This window comes from Seriola lalandi, unplaced genomic scaffold (assembly GCF_002814215.2).
Source record: "Seriola lalandi dorsalis isolate HSWRI2012SDOR001 ecotype SW California unplaced genomic scaffold, Sedor1 jcf7180002054277, whole genome shotgun sequence".
Taxonomy (NCBI): domain Eukaryota; kingdom Metazoa; phylum Chordata; class Actinopteri; order Carangiformes; family Carangidae; genus Seriola; species Seriola lalandi.
The window spans coordinates 345,690-366,136 of record NW_019524830.1 but is presented as its reverse complement, the minus strand read 5'-3'; the positions used below and the strand labels follow the sequence as shown (position 1 = coordinate 366,136).

At 39.6% G+C, this 20,447-nt stretch overlaps 1 protein-coding gene across 2 annotated transcripts in view; it reads right to left on the bottom strand.

Annotated features, from left to right (window-relative positions):
- The window catches only part of tnr (tenascin R (restrictin, janusin)), a 172,304-nt gene that overhangs the window by 71,877 nt on the left and 79,980 nt on the right, over positions 1-20,447 (bottom strand). For both annotated transcript variants that reach the window (XM_087173735.1, XM_087173736.1), the window contains 2 exons: positions 1,860-1,980; positions 83-299 (listed from right to left, as the gene is read on the bottom strand). In XM_087173735.1, coding sequence (XP_087029861.1) covers positions 83-299; positions 1,860-1,943 — 301 coding nt within the window. In that variant the 5' untranslated portion in view covers positions 1,944-1,980. The remainder of the gene's footprint in view (positions 1-82; positions 300-1,859; positions 1,981-20,447) is intronic.

Below are 20,447 nucleotides of genomic sequence, written 5' to 3'. Positions count from 1 at the left end.
TGTATCAGTCTACAAAAGGTGTTTCAAGGACAGCAGATAAGCGTGTTTAAACCCAAATGCTCGATCGATCAGGAGACCTCACCTTCACCTGGTGCAGGTGGTGCGGAGGCGTCCAGGTCAACAGAGCACAGAGACTCCAAGGGAACATTGATGTTGTAGACATGATTAAAGACCACGGGCTGCTCGCGCAGGGTCTGGTTGGCTGAGGAAGTGGGCTGATCCCCCCCTGGGGTCTGTCTCCTCACTCTGGTGGTACGAACCAGCTTGTTGTCTCCTGATGGAGCAGCATGAGCGGCACCCTGGAGAGAGAGACAATATGAAATAAAAAACACTGCGCGCAGTTTGGACTCAGGGGGTTCCAGTTGTTTTTCTCCTTTCTATCTTGTGTTTACAGAATGATGGAGTGAAAGCTAAGAAAAGAACCCGGGGGGACACAAAACAATATGACACTAATATTCACTATATGAAGGATTTTCTCACTGCTGTAACACTGACAAAGCAATTTTCGCGTTAAAAATGTGGGTCATTTGCAAAAGACTGTAGCATCAGTTGAGTATTTTAAGATTGTGCTTTCTTTGTGTCTGGCAGGGAGCTCAGAGAATTTCTAATATTAAATAAGCAAGTGATATTTCAAGGGGAAAGGAATGATAAGCAGAAAATATAGCCACTGGCAGACACGTCTAAAGACCAGTGGACCAACTCAGCTACGTGTTGCTGAATATGAAATTTCATTGATTTCTTAAAATATTTGATTAAGAAAGTTGTTAGTATATGATCTCTAGCACCACCGGCATGAAATTGACCATTCACTAAACCCAGTCCCAGAACACATGTTGAAACGATGTGCATAGGTAATCAGTAAGAGTGATACTCTGCATTTAAAAAGTTTGGAGGGTATATGTCTTTTTTTTTTTTTCCTTTAGCCCTTTCAAACTGAAGTGTGAAAGTGTATGGAATGGATTTAACAGTGTTATTCTGCCCCAACATAAAGCGCAATGGTTACAATGTCCGGCTGAGTAACTTCCTAGCGACAGTGGTAACCAAGTGTCACTTCTAAGGGCCAGAGAGCGCATCACCTGTTCACAGCTACATCCACTGTGTAGTATTCCCTCACTGCGTGGAAGCTGGTCCTGGACGTTATTAGAGCTTAGGCCAACTTTAGCAGCTCTGTCACTCCAGAAGCCGCAGCCAGTATTACTAAAGGTAAAGTCATGCTTTTTTTTTTACTGTATGTGAGTCCTCATCCTAAAAGCCTTTACACTTGTCATGTTAAAAGTGAGAACTGAAAATACAAACAGGTATGTGAGCTAACATGTTTCCTTCTTATACTTCTATCACGAGGACCAGCCAGCTCCTCCTTCCAACGTAATGTTGCTTCTTTATTTCCATGTCTTCTAAATGGATTATCAGATGGTGGAGATTCTGACTCTTTACCTGTGACACGCAGCTCTTGCCTCAATCTTTTGGCACAACATAACTTATATAACCACCAAACGCATATTTAGTATTTATTACAATGATCAGTCGGAAGGTGAGGGGTGGGGTGGGGGGATCACAGTTGTAACACTAGGTCCCACAGTAACAAAGAGGGTCTACTTTCTAGGGGAAATGTAAAGGGAAACAAATATAAAATATTAAAAACAAACAGAAAGCGCGCAGGTAGTCTGAAGCATCGCTTCTCTTTGATTCTCAAACCGACCAGGACGGAGTTTGAGTGGATTTGTGCCTAGAGTTAAGTGATTAACATGGCTGCCAAAAATAGTAGATTCCAAATAAATAATGAATATGAAAAAAGCCCAGGGCAGCTGCACACAGTTGAGAAAAGATAGGCAGGTCTATTTTGTCTGAACAAATTTTACCTGTAGAGCAAGAAACAGAGCCAAAACCAGGATCCAGCCTGTTATGGGCACAGTGGCCCTGTAGTGTTGCTGTGCCAGTGGCATGCTGGGAAGAAACCTCACGGCTCCTGTCCACTCACACCTGTGGGGAAGTAGCAGAAAGGTGGGAAAAGAGAAAAAGACAGAAATGTGAAGAGTTGGTATAAAGGGAAAAAAAGCAGGCAGTGGTGGTGTTTGTGTTGCATGTGCTTTCAATGTACATTGGTGCTGTAGCTGCTCCAGGGTAGTTGTTATTGTACAGACATGGAAACATACTGCATGTGCTCATGAGTGTCTATTGTGTGTGTGTTTCTCTAACGTGTGGGGACTCCAACCACCATCAGTTTATCCTCTGTAAATGGTAAATAAATGCCTTTGATCTGATGTAAAATAATTGACTTTAGAAAGGAAAAAAAAAAAGGAAACTCTTTCAGGGATTATGGAACCTCTGTATGTATTTCACTGTGCAATACCAAATATTTGATCTTTCCACTTGGGAGGAATATAGAAATATTGCTCAGGGAGAGAGTTGATAGATGGATTTCAGTAGAGACATGGTTTGAGTGATGCCGCTGTAATCCCCTCTCCATTGAGCGGGGAAGTGAGAACAGGGACACGCTGAAATAAAAGCCGCACAGAGGATGTGGATCCTTCAAGCAGACTGTCACATAGCAGCACAGACAAAACCGTGTAGAGTCTTTTAAGGTGGCTATTTGAATTTATTGAATTTTTGCAGCTGAATCAGACATCTTACTCAACCTGCAAAGATGTTCTATCACGCAAGCATGGGGACGGGAGGTTATTCAAGACTGAAAAGCAATTACATCACTAGTATGTGTGTGAGTTCACGTGTGCTTTGCAGTAATTTTGAGCACAATTCCCGTGAGTTTTAACATGCTCGCGCCTATGTATGTGTGGGTAGAAGATGCTTCAAAGGAGAAGGGAGAAAAAAAAAAAAAACACATCTCACAGATGAGCCTGTGTAGTCTGTATTCAACAGCCGCTTTTATCACAACAATGCATCTCATGTTGGTGAAGCAGGCTATTTCACTCAGCTGGCGCCTTTTGTGGGAGCCAGATGGAAGTCTTCTTATCACACCTAACTGGCTCAGGCTTTTTTGATCATTTATGGTGGAAACGTTGAAATATCAGTGTATTTGCACATAAATGAGAAACCGAGAGAATCCCAGTGTGTGCGTATGAGCTATGCGTTCTTTTAAGTTTCTCTCATCCACAGGAAACAAATGTTTAAATTTCATCAATTCAAAATTCGATGCATTCTCAATGTCACAGGCTTCCTGCTCACAAACTAAAGATTTCTCACACAGTTGCACTTCACTCTTGAAGATCTTTTGCACCCACCTGAACACACTCTTCATTTCAAGACAAAGTAGAACAACGTGTGTGTGTGTGTGTGTGTGCACGTGTTCACTGCTGTACGTGTGTGGTGGACAGAAACGCATAAAGAAGGTTTGACACATACAGTATATCATAAAAGACCCATTGGGGGAAGATAGCCGGTCATATGTTACAATCTGCAGCTTGCCTCGCTTCAGACAGTGCTGCTAATGTTTTTAAAAATGACTCTGGCCTTGCTGGAATCAACTGCCAACCAATGCCGTCCGCCCAAAACTGAAGAGATGGAAAATGTTCTACTTTGAAAACCTTCCCTCAAGCATGCAGCTGCTGTCTGGCGCGACACGAGCCGTTTAACTCCTGAATTCACCAAACAAATGAGAAGCGTGCAGATGGTGGAGGAGTGAGATGGACAAAGCCAACTGGAACTGTGTTGTTCAAAGCCATTAGCTAAAGCAGTGTCCCTTCAGTCGATGGCTCGGATGCATGCTTAAAAGATGTGATGATGATAAATGGCACTACATGTTTCACTAACGTCCCGCAACAAGCGTGCGATCATGATAGAAAACAGCTCTCATTATGTTGCATTTTATATCAAAATGCAAAGACGATATATCAGTTGACATCTAACATTAACAAACATTTCTGAAAAAAGAGTCTTTATGGATTCTTATCTTTCAGAAGTTTCTCGGAAAAAATAAAAAAACAGATTTGGATTGTGGGGAAATTGTTGATGTCCTTCAGAGAAAAGCTATTTCATGTTCAGCTGACTTTCTAGGTAATATTAACATTTAACTGGAATTATGTCTTGTAGTATGCCAAGTGAACACTGTCTCTTTTCCCTATGATCAGGACTAAATTACATAATAGCATAATTCTTTCCAGGAAATATCTTGTAAAGAATTGAAATTACAGACTCGTAAAGCATTAAGCAAATTAAAATACTGTCACCAAGATATAGACTGAGCAGGTAAAAAAATGTAAGTACTTTCTGATGGCTGAGCTACAGCATGTAATGGTGACATTGGCTCTATATATACATTAAAAATAGATCCAATGTGGACAGAAAATTCCTTGAAGTGATGAGAGGAACGGAAAGTTAAATGTGACTGTTTCTTTGGTTGTGTATATATGTTTTTTTTTCCCCCTTTGGCCTGAAAGTTGGCACAACGTCCATCTACAATTTCATGAACTCCATCTGCTGATCAAGACTGTGTGATGTGATCGAAAGCTCCAGCACAGCTACCAAATGAATCTTTTGTCAGCTGTAACCATATCTTTGCTGCATTTTCTTGTGACATTGTGAGCTGATTCATGTCCTTGTCTCCTCTGTTCTGATTTTACATGTTGTGTGTTTCATTGTTGTTTCATGGGTTAATCTGACATCAGGACAACAGTTACCAATATGTGTTTATAACACTGACACATGTACTGCCATGTTGATTAATGTGCGTTGTAACTGTATCAATAATTAAGTAAATACATATGCTATAAGCTAAAATTAGCTATAATATTAACCACGACAATAGAACAGTCAATATATTGGCATGGCTTTATTTTAAACCAATTTTTTAAGATATCTTCCATACAAAAGTCAAATGGAGCTAAAAATACGTGTCATGTGATAAAAGTGTCATGGAAACATTTTATTTAACTATAAAGAAAAGAGATAAAACTCTCGTGAATGCATGCAAGGTGTCTTCCTTTAAGGCATACTGCCTTTAAATGTCTACTAAATATAGACCTATATAAGGCAACCCTATATATAGTCCTATAGTGGTAGTGATAAAAGTTTGAAAGAGGTTCAAAGTCACAAGATTACACTTTAGTCAACGGGTCATGGTGCAAGCTGATGCCCACGAGCATCACCACGCACAACAAGAGGAGGTTTTTCACGGACGCTCAATTAAGGACAGACCTACTCGCTCAGAGTGAGGAGAATCAACACGCTTCAGGCACTAAAAACTGGCTCTTAATTTACTCACTTTTTTTTTCCAGGAGAGAGAACACACACGCTTAAGATGAGCGCCCAGCATGAGACTAAGTGCGCTGATACATACGCCTTCATATTGCACTTGAATATACACAGTCATACACACAAATACAGAAAAGCATGTGTACACAGGCAAAAAAAAAAAAAAAAACACTCTGAGTGTCAGGTATCAAGTGTTCCTTGCTTTTCATTTTAATAACAGTCAAACAGCCTTGATGGTAATAAGATCTGTCAGCATGCAGCTTCTCAATCTAGAGAAGGTTTTGAAAGGTGTAAGTACAAAAAAAAAAAAAAACATTTTGTGAAGTAATTTAGCTTCATGGCAACTGAGCTTGCTTGTGTGTTCATGTTTCCCGTTTAGTCATAGCTAAATATTCTGGGCATGTAGAAAAATATAAATTTAATGACTTTGAGAATGCTCTGAAACAGTGCTGTCACTTTATGTATTACCTGGTGATTTTCTTGGGAGAAATTGGATGAGTTCACCCCCCGTGAGGCTGAAATGAAACTGCCTGTTCCAATTATAATAAAAACCATCAGGGCACTTTATACAATATCACAAAGGAAAAGGTAAAATATTCATCTTACACAAAGGAGGCCACTCAGCAAAATATCCCAACCGTATCTGTATGAATCACATAAACCTGCACGTTTAAAAGTTTGATACAAAGAAAAAAAAAAAAAAAAACACTTTGATCTTGTCTTTCTAACTTTTTTCATCTTTGGTAGATTACATTTCTCTCAAAGGTGAGCTTTGGATTTTTTTTTTTGTCTTGAATGTTTGACAATATATTTCTCTTTCATCCAAAATCTGGTTTACGGGCAGGTGAGTCGATATGAACAGAGAATTGAATTTAAAAATGCATAGTGTAATTACACTGAGCTGCTAATCCAATACATCATGCAGATGCTTCAAAAAGACTCCTTTTATCAGCTACTGTAGACACAGAAACAATAAAAGAAAAAACACTTGAAAACTATAAATAAGAAAAGACTGTTCTTTCTGTTGATGACGTTTATATATTATGATGTATTGACATGTTTTTATGTAGCAGTCTTAAAGCTGTCCCTTATTTAAATGCAGTTATTGATGAATGTGCTCAGCCTCTCTACACATCCTTGGTGAAAGAAATCAATGGCAGATATTGGAAAAAACATCTTGTTGAGAACATTAGCTACTTGTAAAGTAACAACAGTAAACTACTGAGCTAGTGCCCCTGAGTCAAACAAGCACTTACAGGCTTATACCATTAAACTGGTGTCTCATCTTTCACAAATATCCCCCAGAGGTGCAAATGAATAATCATGCATGCGCACATTAGGGCGCATAAAATGTATTTGATACGTGTACACGCAGGAAAGGGGAAAATAGAACGAGGAAACAGAAACATACTTCAGATGAGGACAAAAATATCAAGCTTGAGGAGAGAAAATGTGTTACTCACTCAGCAAACTGTGCTTTCCTGACCTTGCTCCTGATCACTTATTCCTGGCTTGAGAGGCCAGGTTTGTTTTTAGCTAAAGTATCTAGCTAGTGCTGCAAGATACGTTTTAGATCTAAAGCGATGCCCTGTGAAGATCGCTGGTTGAGTTTAGTCCAGAGGCTAAAAGAAGCTAAATTAACCTCGTGGAAGATATCGCTTTGGTTCAGTGCAGAGTGTGCTCCTCGGACTAGAACTCAGTCCACGTCCAACATAAAGAGCTGTTTCTGTGATGAACCTGTGAGGCTTTATTTTCCTAACTTGGGTCCTTTTGGCATTTTTGTAACTCACTACAGACTTTTAATGCACCGAAGTGCGTGGAGAGGCAGAGCAGGAAGGGTGTCAGTAACAACCAGGGAGTCCAATGCAATTTTCACTTTGGGGATTACTGGGATTTGTGTTTGCACTCACCAGGTCAAAAGCTCACACTGCAAAGGGTTTTACACTGCTTTATCAAGCAATGCTCATGCTTATAAACAGATCCTGATTCAAAGGCTTATTTACTCTTTTTTTGTGGATTATATGTTGGCCTATTTGACCTTGGTATACACTCTGTAAACACTGTATTATGTATACCTACCTAGCAGTGAATGGGACCTGGTAGAAAAGCCAAATGCTTTGAGGTATGGCTTTAACGATGTGCTGGAGATGCTCATTAGAGATTTTGGTTCATGCTGAATCTATAATCTATCAGGTTTCTGTATGATGTTACTGCTGATTCTGGTTTTTCAGCCGCACATTCATTCTCCAGCTTCACACCGCCGACTCTGTGCAGACAATGGATGTCACTGTCATGCTTGTTGAGTAATCTAGAGATGACTCACTGAGCTTTTATTTCCCCACTAGTGTCTCTCGTTACTGTTTTCCTTTGACCTCTCGTGCTGGCAGCTTTTTTCTTTTTTCCTCGCAGACCAAGCTGCCACCGACTGCATGATTTTTATTTCTGTTTTTATTTACTGCACCTCCCATCTGGCAACAACCGCAACTCTGCTCAGATGTCACAACTTGCTGATTTTAATTTTTTAGTTGAGCAGTAACTGAACCTATTGACCCTGTCTGCTTGCATACTTTACGTTCAGCTGCGGTTGCATTATTCACTGTTTAGAGGAGCTGGCAGTTTGAGTTTAAGTTTACCCAACAAAGTAGCTTTTATTTTTTATTCTATACGTCATTTGTGTAAAAGCTGGGTACTATGGTTTTTAGTTACTTTTGTAAACAGGACTACTATCTGTTGGAGACTATGTTCAGCAATGGATTCATACGTATTTAGTGCTCCCATGTTCATCACGATGCAGGAACATTTCACCCAGTGCAACGATGTGGCTAATAGATGTGTTTTTTATCATTGTTGGACAACAATGGCAGTCAATGTATATGCGGAGCTGACACAATTCACTGTTTAGTAAAGTCGTACAGACCAAACACAACACTTTCTTTAGGATCAATTCATTGTTGGATTTGGTCTTTTCATGGGAATTGATGACATGATAAGGAAAGTATAGAATATAACCAATCATTTTCTTTCCCTGGATAAGCTTAAACAGGCACAAAGAGCACCTGCTAATTTTTCTGTTGTTAAACTTTAATTGAAAACATATTAAACAATTTCATATGAATTTTTAGACAGAATTAGACCCTGTCACTATTTAGTTGCCCTTCTTCACTGATGTTCTAGTTACTGCCTGGCTCAGAAAAGACAGGATGTTAGCAATAGTCAGGTCTTTCTATGGTGGGCTCTAATTTATCTGTTGTCTGAGAAAAATGTTGTGGATAATTAATGTTTAACTTTGGACAGAAGAACAGAATTACCCAGAGCTTCATGGTGCTGTACAGCCCTATCTTAGATGTCACAGGAGATGTGAAGAGTTGTCTTTCATGAAACACACGTCATAGGAAGCAACAAAAAGACGACAGGTTGTTATTTCCACAAGAGCATCAACCACTGCTGTGAGTGCTACTCCCTTCCTCGTCCATAATGAATCCCCCACCACGGATGAGTGAAAGGAGCCACGACTTGTGGGAGTGTATTGTGCTTACAGCTCTTCAGTGAAGCAGAGTGGATGGCAAAATTGACAATGGGTCATAACATTTTCGTTCCCGTGGGCTTTCTTTCAAAATGAGCTGCATTTACACCTGGCAGAGCGCCGTCAGAGGTGCCGCATTAACACGCTGTTTTCATCATCTCCATAAGTATTCATATACAGACTGCATTTAGTGCAAAGTGTAAATGACATGGGAAAATTTAGCCTTGAATTTGTAAAGATAGTATAAAAAGTATAAAAAATGTAGTAGTAGTATATAAAAGTATATTAAAAAAAACATGATTCCATTGATGAGAGAATAAAACGTTTTCACAGAGAGAAATGGTACGCTACAAAAATTCCACAAAATAATTACAAAGTTACAGTAAAATGACTACAGGGATTTAATGATGAATAAGAAGTGACAAGAGGGTTCAAGAGATACAAAAAAGAAAGCTGAAGAAAAAAAATGCAAACACCTCAACAAGCCTCTCTCATCCAGCCAGCTGCATCATGAAATGAGACGCAGCCACTGAATGACTCTCCTCCCACACACTGCTTGTGATCACAGTCTCTCTCTGTAAAAAAAAAAAAAAAAAAAAAAATGTATGTAGGTGTGTGTGTGTGTGTATATCAGTGTGTTTTAGCAGTTAGGGACCCACAGGAGATTAACATCCCCATTAGATTATGCAGGGATATGCACTGGAAAGCTTCATTAACTCTCACTGTATGTGTGTCTTGCTAGTCTTCCCATGGCCACAGGGGTTTTTAGGCTGCTCCCTCCCAACTAAGTGCTTGCGGTCTGCCCTGTAGACATACAGTACGTCTCAATCTGTGTATGTGGTCTCCTTGCTCTCTGTGGTCCTGGGGGAGGGGCTCAGCGAGAACAGATAAGTCAGCCTTGGGAGCAGTTCGCTGTCACAATCCCTTTACGAGTCGAGGGGAGGATAGTGAAAGCGTTTATGAAGCAACTGTCTTCCGTAATCCAGCTGCGATGGCAATCTCCAGCGCCTCCCCAGCTGCTGAGACACAGAGACACTCAGTCGGTCAGAGAGACACTGTGATCAGTGGCATAGAGTGCGAAGGGAGGCATCAAGTACTGCCGCTGGTTTAAGATGCTCCCTGCTCTGCGGCGTCATAACGTGGAGTCAGGAGAGAGGACAAGTGGAGAATTTTCAGCCGTTCTCACACTTTTTCTTCCACATGATTTTATTCACCTCTTTGAGAGAATCACCTCTGCTCTCTGCAGGTCCATCTTCTCTTATTTGCCGGCTCTCATTTTTCATTATCTCTTCTTGTCATTTTCATCATCTCCTTTTATCTTTCTGACAGGGTTTTCATTTTCTGTCTTTCTCTGAGGATTTTCTTTATCCCTAAAAGTCTTTTTTTTTTACTCTGCACGGTAAATCTGTTCTTCTTGAGATGTGCTGTATAATGACGCATCTGTGGCTGATTTCCAGGCTGAAACTCGCATACTGTAGAGGTGGAAAGGCTGAATTTTCTCTGCTGTGTTCATTGCTTTCTCTCTCTCTTTCTCTGGCAGCAGCCCTGTTATCCCCTCCTTGCTCGCCCTATGGAAGTAAAGCCATAACCTCCATTTGCACAGGTTAATGTGCAGCCACCTCAACATGAACACAAAACCAATACCAGGCCTTTTTGCGTGGATAATCGCTCACTCACTCCCATCTCTTGCCTTCCTAGTATTCCTTCTCTGTCCCAGCTTCTCCATTTAGCTCTCTCTGCCTTTCTCTCTCTCTCTCTCTCTCAGTTTCTCTCTCCACCTTGTAAATTGGACTCTGGCAACATTACGATGCTTTTCTCGTTATTCCCATCACTCTGGCCAAATTGCCTTGTCTTTCAGGACCATTGGGCTCTGTTCATTGGCTGCTCCCACAACCTGAGGGCTGCACAAGTCTTTTCCTCTGTCTCAGGGCTGTTCCAGAGCAAAGATGGGACCAAGAAATTATTTGCTGTAGAATTCCATTCTATAGCAAATAATACAACCTCAGGCCACTAATGACTGCATGCTCTATGCTGCACACTGCGATCAATTTATCAGGGGAGATGTAAACAAATGTTCACAGGGAGAACCGAGATAACATGCAGTTATTATTAGGTGCTAGACAATATTTGATCTTCTGAATGTATTCATCTTTTAATCTATACCTCATTGTTTTTTATTTTCAGACTTATTTTCCTACTTTTTTCTGGTAATTGCTAATTTGCTAATAACCAATCAGCAGCTAAAGATGGCAAAGAAACAAAGATAAAGTAAAATTATGGAAAAATCCTTCCATTTATCTATTTCTTCCTTTATCTTTTTTATTTTCAATAGGAAATACCCTCAAGAGACAAAACACAAAAATGGATTTATGATACTATATATTGTCTATGCAGCTACAGTCTGAAATAGCTTATGCCTCTGAGCCATAGCCCCACTGTCTTACAAAAACTACTAACAAGAGGTACTTGGATCGCTTTGTGTCCAGCCATTATCTCCCTGACAAAAGAACACGTATGCTTATTGGTGGCTTGTCCTCAAGAATGCTAACATTAGTCTGTACAGCTAAATTAATAGTTATCATAGGACATGTTAAGCTTAGGGAGCTATTCACTGGGTCCATTTTCTGTAGCACAAGCTTTGTGTTTATCTTAAATTTCAAGAAAAAGTTTTACTGCATTAATATGCAAATTTATGAAGCAAAGCGCAACAAAATCTGATCAGATATTCTACTCTTTACGGGGAAAGCATGACATTGTTCTTGCGTTATCATGTTCACAAGAAAAAATCTGTCCTCCTAATCACGCTAATTAGCTCATTAATTAGCAAAGTTTTTTCATACCAACTCAGTTTGAACATGTTAGCTTCAAGTGTTAAGGAGTTACAGCAATTTCTTGGAAATCAATGTTCCCTCATTAATATGCAGATTTATGCAGAACAGTGTTCTAAATATCTAACCAGATCATCTGCTCCATATAGAGAAACTGTGGTGAAAGTATGACAGTTTTGTTATGTATTTTTCTTGAGTTATCACGTTCACAAGAATGTGTTTACACAGACGCCAGCACAGCGACATCACATCCTGTACGCCATGTACTATCGTGGCAGGACATGAACACACAAAAAAGAGCCATACTAGACCATTATAGTTGCGTCTTCTCTAATTACATTTTACATGGCCAGAATAAGTTCAGTCAAAGTGAAGTTTTGCAATCTTTTGTCAGATTAGGCAGTAGTGAGTACAGCAAACGTGGGCCAAGAGTTTTATTTTTGAAAGATTATGGTGTTAGATGAGCATTTTTTAATATCTGTCCTCTGTGGCCCCAGTGTGTGAAAGATGACGAGTGCGACCAATTAAAAGAAGTTTCTAATTTAATGTAATTTTCAACTGTATGTGAGACCAGCAGTCTATTGGAAGTACTGTACATGCACAGTAACACATTGCAATTTACTGTGCACTACTGTAGATTTCTTGATCCTGTATGATTAAATCCAACTGCCTGTATTCTATAAGTTTTATGTTGTAGTTAACACTCAAAACTCAACAAGCGAAATAAGGAAAAAAAAGAAGTTGACGGTTATTCGTTAAATCTAAGCCCGAGGTTGGTCATGAGAGAGTACTCAAATTTTCAAGGTCTTAGTCTCGGTCTCATAGCTACATGTATCTGAACTCCTTTTTGACTCCGTCTCAACTCTTCTTGTATCGTCTCAAGACTCTTGGACTAATTTGTCTTTCCTATATATGCAGTTTAGCCGGAGCAGAAAAATTACCGGTCTCATTACAAGCTTTCAAAGTGTTAATTTAAAACCAGTAATGAGACAAACTGTAACTACAGATGCACGCTGACAAAGAGATAAAAAGACGGCAGACAGAGCAAAAGAAGCACCGACACAGACAGACAGGGAGTATGAGAAGAAAAGCACCGAGTCAAAAGTGGGAGAGACCAAATGAGATAAAAAAGCTACCGGAGGGGAAAGAGAGAAAAGATGAGAGAGATCTAGAAAAAGAGCACAAGAGAAAGAACAGACGGATGAAAGAGCGTGAGAGGACTGTAAAAAATTTAGAGAGTGGAGGTAAATGCTTAAGTCCTTTTTGAGTTCAGCCAGCTATGAGTCAGGAGGAATTGAATAGATTTTTTCTCTCTCTCACTGTCTGCTGCAGATGAATACCCTACCCACTGCTCCTCTATTCTGCTCTGACACAATACACAGCTTTTAGCAAACTTATTTTCCATTTTGGAGCGTCCTGCCTGTCATTAAGACTGGAAAAAAAATTATAACTAAAATAGTAAAATATAAAAGGTAGAACGAGCAAATGACGTAAACCAGTACAGAGCAAAACAAAGAGAATGTTTCTCTCTTTGTTTTGTCCTTTTTTGTCTGTTTCTCATAATTATGTTTTTTGTTTTGTCTAATTCTTGAAGTATTCTCTGTTATTTTGTGTGTATTTTGTGTGAAAAATGTGTATAAGGTTTTTGAGAAAGCAGTGCCTCTTTTCAATTTGTCTCTGCTCTATAAGGTTCCTGCATAAAACACATCAAACAGCCTGTCTGGGTTTGACATGCACTTGTAGTCCTCCACCTCCTTTCCCCTTCCCTTCACTCAATTCTCTGTCCCTATCTTTTTGCTCAGCCGTGACCTAAAACAAAACAAAACAAAAAAATGGACAAAAAACTTCAAAAACCTCCCGTTTGTCACCTCATGAGCCGCTGTTGTCTGCCGGTCTCTCTCGCTGCCTTTCTAGCAAGCCCGTCTCTCTCCTTTCATCTTCCTCTTTCAAAGGCTTCAATTTCTTGTGGGACAGAAATGACAACGCATCCTCCTGTACCTTTCATATACAGTAAATAAGTGAGGAGGGAAATAAAATAAAAAAAATCATCCTCCTCCCACCTGTGCTATCTGTTATTCTCTCTCTTCTATGATTTAAAGGTGGGTTGAAATGACACACAAAATGCAGCAACAATCCAATACCATAAGCTGTGCTGAGATGATAAAGCAACTACGAGGGATCAAAAGGATTGACACGTTCCTCTGTTGGCGCTGTCTGCTCGATGCCACGACAGCGAGGGAAGAAGTGCTCCCGGCGCTCAGCAGGGATTGTATTCAATTACCAAATAAACAGCTCAATAGCAAAGAACCACAATAGGTGCTTATTTTAAAGCCTGCGTGGCATTATGTTTTATTGACAGGAATTATTACGGGTATCGGCTTCTGTTTGTGGTAACATTGTCCCACTTTTATGAAAACCTGTTTTTCTAAATCTAGTGTTCTCATTGAAATGGGGAAACGTGAACGACACACTGCAGTGATAATAACGGTCACGCATGTTGAAACAAGCTTGTCATTGACTTGCCAGTGAAAGCTGTGTGCCATCCTGGTTTTATCTGAATTCAGGAATTTTGTGAAAAATGCCAACAGTACAATCTTCCCGTACTCGGTATTCCACGTCTTTCAGTATCTCTCTCATGGAAATCTTTTGTATCTGTCAACACAAAGTGAAGCTCTTGCCAAAGCAGAGGAAAGAAAAAGGAAGAGATATTCTGATAAAGCAACAGCGAAGACAGGGAAGGTCTTAAGGCTTCAGGAAAATATACTTTTAGTGGTGTGATATTCAGAATTAACTATCTGCAGAAACATAACATAATTTAAGAAAATGTTGACCGTTAACTGTGAAAATTCTGCAAATGTTGCATATCAATAATTCATGAAAGGGGTGGTTACATTTTATATTTTGCTGGAATCCACAGAATATATTTTGTGATAGAAATCAACCAGTTTCTCACTGAAACTACCACAATATTGAAACATTTTTAATACCCTGTCTGTCCCAGAAGGGTTAGATTGGTTCGACCTCCAGCATCGACTGAGGTCTGGTTGAGTCAGACTCTAAAAAGTAAATTACTGATCAAGCTACGATTGGACTCATAAGACTTTTATTATTGATTAAGGTACAAACTGTTGGGACAGATTGGTGAACCTGAGATTGGTCAGGCTTTCATCACTGAGGGGAATAGGAGAGCTTTAGCCATGAAATGTAGACAAATGATCTGACTGGTCAAGTGTCTTGACAATCATTTTATTGGGATAAGCACAAAGACACTACTGACCGTCTTCAGGTAGAAATCTGTGGGTACAGTACCAATCTTGTTTAAAGAAGCTGTTGGATTTACTACATTTCCACTAACCATCAGATATATGAGAAATTCATCGATCTTTAAGGGGGATTTAACCTGAGATTGTCAGAAAGCTTTCTTTTATAGAAGACTGGCTGATGCCTGACTTCATTGGCTGCCAGTGCAATGTAGGACTCATCTAGAAATGTTATTCATTACCTTTAAGACACATCTTGGACTAGCGCCTAGCTGTATCTGAGCTTTTAAGCCCTATGAGCCCGAGCACAGCATGAGATCCTGAGGCAGCACTGCTCTGGTCATTTCACAGTCTAGACAGATGACTGCGGATTATCGAGCTTTCTCCATGAGGGCTCTGCCAGACTCTTTAAACAACCTGTCTAATGAGATCAAGTCAAACTCTTTAAAAACTTACTTTGAGGACTGCAGTTTTCATGAACCGTTGCTGTTCCGTCCCTGGTCTTGGTTTTGTTTTGACTTTTTTGTACTTTTGCAGCTTAGACATTGTTTGCTTTGTTTTGCTTTGATGCCCTTTTTGGTTTTGCTTTTTTGCATTTATGCAGGGAAATGCTCCCACAAGCTGTGTTGTGTTTAAGTTGTCTTATCCATGTGGGACACAATGAAGTTAACAGTTGTTTCATGGTAATTTTGTAAATGTTAACTTTGTAAATACAGTAATACAGTTTCTAATTTCTAATTCAATGCAGAGAGGAACACATGAACAAAGAATCAAAGAAAACAAAGCAGAGCTGGTAAAGTTTTATGGTTATAAGGCTGCTGTTAAACTCAGGGATCTGTCTGGAATTTCTTTATGTTAGAATAGAACTTACAAAATACACATGTAACCATTGTTTACAAACTTTGAAAGCTATAATACAAGTGAGAAAATTATTAATGGCACCGGGACATAATCACCTTAAAGAAAGCCACTCAGGCAGCACAATCCCATTTTAGAGGAAAGTTCATGTTTTTAAGAGGTTGGGTCAGACTGTTAAGACATCCATTATTGATCGAGCTAACACAGGGTCAACTTGGCGTAGCTTCCAGTACAGAGGGAAGTAAGGTCATACTGAATGGGTTATCTCGGCTACATCTCTGAACCAGGACATCAGACTGTGATGCTATCAGTTCCAGGAATAGCCTGGTGAGGAGGAGATACAAAGGTCCAGTTCATTAGCAGAGAGCCTGTCACAGTGACAGACTGCTGTGACTGTTTTATGCTGCAATGTCTTAACTAAGCAAAAGTAGAAATAGAATAAAATCTCACCAGTAAGGGAACAGCTATAAATAAAAAGCATCATCTGAGGATAGGTTCGTGTTTCCGAGTCTTTATAAGACGTTTCTTCAGAATAAAACTAGTTCTGATGCATTTGTGAAAAAGTGGATGGCATGGTTTGGTTGTATGGTAATAAATTCTTCTTGAATTTCATCAGGTTAAAAATTTCCTTAATGTTAGAGAGTGGAATTTCAATATAGGTGGTACTACGGTCTGCAGAAAACACTGTACATTTACAAAGAGATTTTTTGACTAAACTTCCATCAAAATCTTAAAAACTTTGACAACATAATCTTGTGATGCTGCTGAACAATTTTGCTCCTATAAGACTAATAAGGACTGCCTGGCAAATTTCGCCTCCTGGCAAAATTTTGCCAGCAGGGGCCCCCAGGTCTACTTCGCTAGGAGTTCATGTATCACTAAAAATGTGTTATGTATTTATAACCAGCACGTGGTTTTTCAGCATATCATATGATACAGACTTGAAATTGTCAGGGAACCCTGAAAATTTGTAAACTTTGAAAAAAAAAATACATTACAGTTTAATTATTGAGATAGATTTGGCAAATAATATTGCCCCACCTGAGCAAAATACAAATGTTGTGTGTAAAAGAAATTGAAATTAATTAATTAATTAAAAAACAGTAGAAAAAGATGCATGACATCCAAAAAAGCTCAAACATCAAAAGCCTCAGGCAATAGTCATTGAAATTGTGACATCTCATCTCCCAGATATACTTGGCAAAATCCGACTGCCGTCAGTGAAAGTTGAAAGAATTTCCCATCCAGAGATTTTAAAGTCGGTTCTCCAGGGTCTGTCTGTCCTTACGCTGCAGTTTCTGTTACATTGTGTTTCACCTGATTTCCTGTGTCATGTATTCACAATGTTTACTCCCCGTCGTGGAGACGAACCCCTACACTGCTGATACATTACAGTCACAATATCGCAGTTCCGTTGACTACGTGTGACAGCAGACGGTCCCTGCAGACTATCTTTGGGTATGATGAAGATTTACACACCGGCGTTGTAGTCACACTCCCTACTGTTTTCTAAATGCTGAATCCATCTCAGCGTTGGATTTCTGAGCCCTGTCAAACAGTTCAGCTGTGAGATCAGATGCATCTAGACGAAACTGAGCAGAACACCTCTTTTTAGAATAAGGATCTGTGTTTGTCTGTTACTCCTCTGGATGCACCGCTGTCTGCTGCCACCGCTGCCATAATCAGGATTGACACCGGCACACGAACCATAATCCCCATTGATTAGAAACCTAAGATCAAAGGCTTCCACTGCTGTCGCTCTCGCCTCCTGTCTCCACTCTGCTTATGCTGCTTCTTCCTTTGCCCTGCCTTTCCTCTGTCCTTATTGGTCCTCACACAGTATTTGTGTGTGTGTTTTATGTTTATGTACACTTTCTTATGCTCCTGTGCCTTTACTCCACTCATTCCTCCTCTTATCCTTGCACCTGTTTCAATAACCCTTTTTACATACTGTAGAGGCTTTCATTCTGCTGATAACCAGAAGTTATGCTCAATCAGAACACCTCAGTCGGAATAAACCAGCTCCTTCTGAGACACATTTCCTACTGCGCGCTTCACCTCACAGTGTTTAGTAGTTTCATAGATGCCAAATCATGGCTAGTGCTGCGGGTGGCTCGCCTTCTCATGTTTAATGACTGCAGGAGCAACTAGAACGGCACTCAGCAGAGTGCAAACCTCCTCCAAGGCCAAACAATCCTACACATTTCTGTCTACCTCTCATAGTAGAAATATGAAAGGAAGAAGTTGGACAAGATAAATTATTTATATGTCATATAACATAGTAAGTAAAAGGATCCATACATTACTTCCTGAGAAATTGAACCAAAATGGCAAAAAAAGTACCCATTTTCGCAATGTTAAAAAAAAACAAAAAACAAATTCCTTGATCTGCCCCTTTAACCGGATCTGCACCAAAATTGAATAGATTCTTCCCTCACCTATGCCCCAACCCTCCACCAAGTTTGGTCTAAATCGGTCTAGTACGTTTTGCGTAGTCCTGCTGACAAACAAACCAAGAAACAGACCCTTGTGAAAACATAAGCTCCGTAGGTCGGTAATAACACTGTTGAATCAGCAGAAGGGTTAACATCAAAACGACAACAGTGTCAGACACTGCCAGTCACTGCATCACTTCCTTATTTTGTTTCCCCTTTTACTCTCTCTCTTTGCAATTCCCTTTTCTCTCTCTGTGTTGCCATCGACACAGTATTCCATTAAGATCATGAAGATATTTTAGCCCTCAACAGTTTCTCCTGTCCAATACTAAATTCTCTTCTGTGAAAAACATATCTACAGATATATATATGCAAACACCCGACAGCACAGCATAAAGGTGTGTATTTTTGTGTTAACCTCATATATGCAAGATCAAACAAAACACATAAGTAGTCTCTGAGCTTCCAGCAAAAGCTGTGCGCACGTACACAGCATCCCAACATAACACAGCCAAAACAGCTCGAACCTCAAAACGTCAAACGTGTAAAAGACTCACATTTGATGATTCAACCTGCACACTAGTTGTTGTGTTGGTTGCAATGGAACAATTCATATAAAAGTTAGTAATGTACAGCAATCAGATCACAACTGTACATAAAACAAATTCAAGCAGGTCTTTTACTTCTAAATAACATTAAATGCAGCACAATAACATGTTTGTTTTTTTAATTTGTGGCAATTTTTGGTCTTAATTTTTGGACATGGTAAATGAAAGGTTGCATCAAATTGTGTCTAGATAATTAATATGCACACAATAATGCTACTGCTGCAAAGACTGTAAAAAGCAGTGGTCATGAAGCATTAGCTGAGGGCCACTCATAATAATCCTGTTTATACAACTAAAAGCTTCATTTTCATTATCCAGAGAAAATGGTGTTTGGGGCACATCCTGATGATCACTGTTTAAAACTGAAATCTGTGCGGAATAGCTCACCAGTCCGGTGTGTAAATAAGTGCAGCAGGGTCATGTACCTATTTTGTCAGATCCCAGAGCTGAAAATTTAATTAAATGATGAAGATACCCTAGCTGTTTAACCCATGTATAATTAGGCAGCGTATTCCCAAATCAGTGAGTGCAGATGCACATATCATTTCTAAAGATGAATGTGGTTTTTGCTTTTCACAGTTTTTGCTCTTTACAGTTATTGCACCTGCTGCTGAGGGGCTCAATTTATGTTTTAATCATCAGCAACGTTAGTAATGTTAATAGTCTCAGAGCCATAATGTCAGTAACTTCACACAAGCAGAATTTTTTACATCCAAATTATGATGACTCGTGTTCGCTAAATCAAAACAACTCAACCATATCGGGTCAATAAACAGTCCCAAGGTTACCATATCGTCATATAAGCCAGTTAAGGTTATCATAATGCTACTTTAAGAGATTCTTACCTTAAGGCATATGTGCAATCAAAAACCTCTCCAGTCTTCACTCTTCTGAGGTGCCTCAGGAGCCAGGAGCTTTTTTTTTTTTTTTTTTTTTGACAACTCAAAAGGTGTGGTTCTCATTTCATTCCCACTCGACTCTGTCCTCACAGACTCAGACACCCAACCCGATTTCTAAAACTCATTGGATCTACATGAATCGCACAAATGATGTATTTGTAATTCAAAAACAGGAAATGGGTCATAGGTGACAGGTCTGCACCTCTGACACAGAACAGATTATGTATTATCTAAAGCAATGCCAGTGTGACAAAAGTGTTTAATACTCCCACACACTACACAGCGAAATATTCAACTATTAACACCCAGCAGGAAACACATATAAGGCTCTTGCACTCCATAAAGTCTTATAAACAGGTGGCTTAAATTAATGATTTTTTTCTAATACACAAGGTGGCCAAAAGTGTGCAGCACTGGTACACATAAACCTGACAGCCGTGAGTAATAACCATTAATCCCTTTGTGGACAACAAGACAGATACAGAAATTGAAGGAAAAATATATCAGAAGCCTGAGGAGATCTCACGGATCTACATGTAGGAAATGACATGCTCTCTCATGCATGTATGCACTGGATGACTTTTATGTCAGTGTTTTTTAAGCATTCCTTCTCAGCCCTGCATGTGTGTCTGGGTTTAACTGCACAGCATAAGTTGGTCTACCTTGGTCATAAGTCAGGTACTCATACCTCCTATCTCATAGCTGTATTTGTCTTGGTTTGAGACTATGCTTTACTCTGCTTGTCCAGACAGACAAATAGACTGATAGGTAGGTGGGTGTGTGTGTGTGTGTGTGTGTGTGTGTGTGTGTGTGTGTGTGTGTGTGTGT